The following is a 5,242-nucleotide window of genomic DNA, read 5'->3' on the forward strand; positions in this document are numbered from 1 at the left end:
TTCGGAGTATAAGTACTGAATGATAACATATGTATCTGTATCTTTTTCATTGTGTAGTATCTAGAAGTAATAGCTATGTCAAGGTCAATTTTTTTTACATTGGTAATTCTATAAAGACATTTCTCTGTGCACTTGTTGAAAAAACTGATTTTATAGGTGAACTCCAGGTAAAAGTATCGGAAAATTGTCATTTTTAGTAGCATTTGACAACGAGATAGTATTTAGTTATTTTTCACACTTTCACGTATATATTCTAATTAGCATAGTAGTTGTTCGTTATTGTTATTACATTTTGCTATTCAAGAAGTGTTCCATCACTTATCTTTGAGATAATGGCTGACGACGAAGCTTGGACAAGCGGCGAATCTGAGCCAGAGGAAAGAGACCCTGACGATGAAGAAACATATGGTTTGATTTATAAGATTTAGAAGATGTGGAGTATGTCGAAGATCAAATTTATGAAGACTCGTGGTTTTTTCCATCAATAAAGGATTTCAACGGTACCTCTGAAATCAATCAAAACATCAATGTAGCAGCTACACCTATAGACTTCTTCAATTATTTTTTCGACTCCTCACTGATTGAAATGATTATTGAAGAAACTAATCGTTATCATTTTTAAAATCCTGGAATTCAAAGTGACCATATGAAGCCTTGGACTCCCCACACAAAAGAAGACTTCGAAATTTTTCTTGGCCTTTTGATTCTTATGGGACACGTTCGGAAAGGCGAATTACATAGTTATTGGTTGACTGATCAATTAGTACAAACTCCAATTTTTTGTCAGATGATGTCTCGCGACAGATACTTGCAGATTTTGTGTTACATTCATTTTTGCGACAATGAAAATACGACATCGGATATTGCAGGCTATACTTTAGCAAAAATCAAGCCAGTAATAGATTTTCTTCAATTTAAATTTTCAGCAGCTCTCACTCCAGGGAAAAAAGTCTGTATTGATGAAAGTCTATTACTTTGGAAAGAGCGGCTTAGATTCAAACAGTATATACCTTTGAAGCGAAATCGGTTTGGCATCAAGCTGTTTGAGCTAGTTGACTGTGAAACGGGATTCATTCTAAACTTTATTGTGTATACAGGAGCAGACACTGACTATAGAAAGTTCGGATTAGGTGTTACTGGAGATATTGTCGCCCACTTCTTAGAACCGTACCATCGTCAGGGTCGCGTTGTGTATGTTGACAATTGGTACACATCTCCTGCCTTGGCAGAATTTTTGCATGACCGAGATACTGGTCTGTGTGGGACAGTAAAAGCAAATAGAAAGGGAATGCCGAAACTGGAAAATAAGTTATCACGAGGACAAATACAAGTTGCTCACACTGACGTCTGGATGGCAATGAAATGGGAGGACAAAAGAAGTGTGCGTATGTTGTCAACTGTGCACGAGGTTGATTTTTGTCCAACTGGCAAGAAACGTCGTAGCACAGATGAGGATATCATGAAACCAACGTGTAACTACAACTATAACCAAAATATGGGAGGTGCAGACAATGTAGACAGACAACTATCCATCACTGAAACTGTACAAAAAACAATGAAATGGTACCGCAAACTATTTTTTCACCTAGTAGATTTGTGCCTCTCAAACGCTCACGCCATGTACAAAATGAGAAATGCAGGACCTGCTCCATTTCCAGTGTTTTGATTAGAGGTTATCAGGGCTTTGTTGAAGTGTGTTTTTAAGAGCATCCCTCAAAACGTTAGTCACCTTAATCGATTAATTGGACGTCATTTTCCGAAGGACAGTACACGACGAAGATGCCACTTATGCAGTTTGCGAAAGATAACGCGAAGAACCTCGTACATTTGTTCCACGTGTGATATTCCTCTGTGCGTAACTCCATGTTTTGAAGAGTACCAGACACAACAGACACTAACACAATGTCTAATGGTGTGACGTGAGAGGCAAGAGGACTCACAATAAACAAGCACCCCAAGTGAGAGGCAAGGGGACTCACAATAAACAAGCACCCCAAAGGAATCATATTTCCGCAACGTCTACGTCGTTGATTCTGGGTAACGCTAAGAGCAAAAGCCTTTTGTAGAATTATAAAATTCCAAGGTGTATGGAGCTAGTGAAGGAACTTACATCCACTCTCATTGACTGAGGGACTGTGAAGTCCCATTGGGCGGTAGAACGCGTTCAATCCGAGGGTAAAACTTAGTACTTCTGCACTACGGACTGTCTAGAATGCTTTCTTACTAACAGAAAGACTGTAAAGTGCAATTTTTTAAGCGCTAATACCCAATTTCATGCTTTGACCTTCAAAGTTCAAGGTCAAATATGAATCTGACATTTTTTTCACTATTTTTATTGTAATCAGCTCATCAAAAAACATTGAAAAGCGCTCTTAAACCTTCACTTATAATTTTTTACATTAACCTTAACTTTATCTCCGGGAGTGGTCCATATATGGACCAGCATTTCGAGTGGCGACTTGTCATAAAAAGTTCATTCATTTAAGTCATAAAATTCAGCTAAAATGCGAGGTCAATTTTAAAGGAAAAATCCCCGGAGCGAAAAGGTTAATCAATAAATAAGATCTCACTGATCAACAAATACTAAAATAAAATTCACTTTTGAAAGTTTTTTTAACTTTACTTACAAACTTAGTTATTTATACCTTATTTTATTTATACTAGGATAAAATAAAGCAGCGATAATGCAATAACTATTAGATTTGTGAAAAAATAATTGCGTTAACATATTGTTAGTCACTACATCACTTCTTCTTTTATATATGTGTACATGTGTGTACGTAATCATTTTATTAGTTTTACTACCATGATCAAAAACTAACCGGAATTTTTAATTTAAACCTCGCGGGCTTATCGGTTTAGAATTCTGTTATTTGTGTCACGTTGGCACTATTACGGACACCTAGGCCAAGCTTCTGCTTATCAGCTGTTCATTTATCTTTATGACAGTGATTTCTTTACATGAAGTTTTTACGTCGCGGCGATTTTTACAATGGATTCAAAACTTAACCAACGTTCTTGCATTAAATTTTGCTATAAAAATGAAATTAAGTGTTCCGACACATAAAAAATGTTACAAAAGTGTTATGGTGACGATACTCTATCGAAAACACAGGTGTACCAGTGATATGAACGCTTTAAAAGTAGTCGTGAGGCTGTTGAGGACGATGCTCGTCCTGGGAGGTCATCGACATCGAAAACTGATGAAAACGTCGATGAAATCCGACAATTGTTGATCGAAAGTCGCAAATTGACGATAAGAGAGATAGCTGAGACCACCATAATATCATTCGGATCCGTTCAGAGCATTTTGCGTGAGGATTTGGGTCTGAGGCGAGTCACTGCGAGATTGGTGTTAAAAGAATGGTGCCAAGATGCGTTGATTATTCTTGAGTTTCTCGTCAAAAACAACACCAATACCATTCAACAACCGCCCAATTCACTTGATCTGGCACCATGTGATTTTTTCCTATTTGATCGACTCAAAAAACCACTACGAGGAACTCGTTTTAAGAGTGTGGAGGCAATAAAGCTAAAATCGCTGGAGGCACTAATGGCTATACCAAAAACCGACTTCCAGAAAAGCTTTGAGGGGTGGATCAAACGCTGGCACAAGTGCATCGCAGCCGACGGAGACTACTTTAAAGGGGACAACTTGAATTTTGAAGAATAAACATGTACTTTTCTTTTCATGAATAAATTCCGGTTATTTTTTGATCATGGTACTATGGTACTTTTAGAATCAAAAAAATTAAAAAAAAAAAACTAAATATCTAACAACAGTAGTATGTGGGCCAGTATGGCGCGTCAAAACAAACTCCCTCTACCTGGCCCGCTTACCACTTCTGGCGCCATTGCCCTACCAGAGTGGTTTCTCCCTTCCTTTCAGTTATGGGGATGATTGGCCATGCCCACTGGAGGAGATAGAAATGTGGAGTGGAAGTCTTTGCCCACGATGCGATTGCCCACAGTCACTACTTGTCTACGTTGCTTTCGCTTACGTTGCAAGTGCCCACGAGTAGTTTTTGCCCACGTTGCGATTGCCCACTTTGCAAATGCCCACGTTGCAATTGCCCACGTTGCGACTGTCCGCGTTGCTTTTGCCCACGTTGCTTTTGCCCACGTTGTAATTGCCCACGAGTTGCTTTTGTCCACCTTGCGATAGCCCACATTGCATTTGCCCACGTTGCGATTGCCCACGTTGCGATTGCCCACATTGCAATTGGCCACGAGTTGCTTTTGACCACATTGCGATTGCCCACGAGTTGCTTTTGTCTAAGTTGCGATTGCCCACTTTGCGAATGCCCACGGTGCAATTGCCTACGAGTTGCTTTTGCCCACATTGCGATTGCCCACGTTGCAACTGCCCGCGTTGCTTTTGCCCACGAGATGCTTTTACCCACGTTGCGATTGCCCACAAGTTGCTTTTGCCCACGATGCAATTGCTCACGTTGCAATTGCCCACGAGTTGCTCCCGATTTACTTGTGACCCCGTTGCGGTTGACCACGGTGATAACGACTACACGTTGCTTTAAGCCTAAAGCCCTGAGCACACTAGAGAAAATATCAGGCATAAGGATAATAATTAATAATAGTAAGGGAATAGAAATTGCTACTTACTTTTATTAAAACAATAAAACGAGAAAGATTAACGCACAATGCGTTAAGAAGTAAGATGAAGGGTGTTACGTTTTGTTTTGTTGTGGTAAAATAAAATATTCCTTATCTAGAAAGGTCTTTTAAAATTTTTTATATAATATTTTGTTGTATGTAGATGAAATCATATATGTACATTTATTTATATAAAATGCCAAGTGTTGATTGTAGTTAGTTATTATGGTCAAGAAATGTTGTAGGTATCTTTGGTTTACTTTATTTTGTCGCCATTTTTTGTGATTGCATATTCTGAATAAATAAAGAAAGAATAAAAATAAATGTGTAGTATGTTAGGTTACTCTAATTTTGTAGAATTATTACATCCAAAAATAACAGCGTATTTGGTAAAAAATATGTTAATTTTCTGGATAAAAAATTGTTGATTATAAATAATTGTTGATTTGCAAATACTGTATAACTGATGATTTTATATTGTTGTAGTTATTAGAAACAATCTTGTTACATATAGTTTTGAAAATTATTTATGACTTTTAAGAGGTGATACTCTATTGACCACAGTACGATTCGACACCGCTCGATTCGACACAGATTTATTCGACACCAAATTATTCGACACCGTACGATT

General features: G+C 38.0%; 1 protein-coding gene across 1 annotated transcript; it reads left to right on the plus strand.

The window, feature by feature from the left end:
- Window positions 1-332: 332 nt before the first annotated feature.
- LOC109860285 (piggyBac transposable element-derived protein 4-like) lies at window positions 333-1,666 on the plus strand. Its single transcript, XM_020439271.1, has 2 exons — window positions 333-408; window positions 1,098-1,666. The coding sequence occupies exons 1-2, from the start codon at window positions 333-335 to the stop codon at window positions 1,664-1,666; spliced, it is 645 nt and encodes a 214-aa protein (XP_020294860.1).
- Window positions 1,667-5,242: the final 3,576 nt, after the last annotated feature.

Source organism: Pseudomyrmex gracilis, unplaced genomic scaffold (assembly GCF_002006095.1).
Source record: "Pseudomyrmex gracilis isolate BER0280 unplaced genomic scaffold, ASM200609v1 scaffold_359, whole genome shotgun sequence".
Classification (NCBI taxonomy): domain Eukaryota; kingdom Metazoa; phylum Arthropoda; class Insecta; order Hymenoptera; family Formicidae; genus Pseudomyrmex; species Pseudomyrmex gracilis.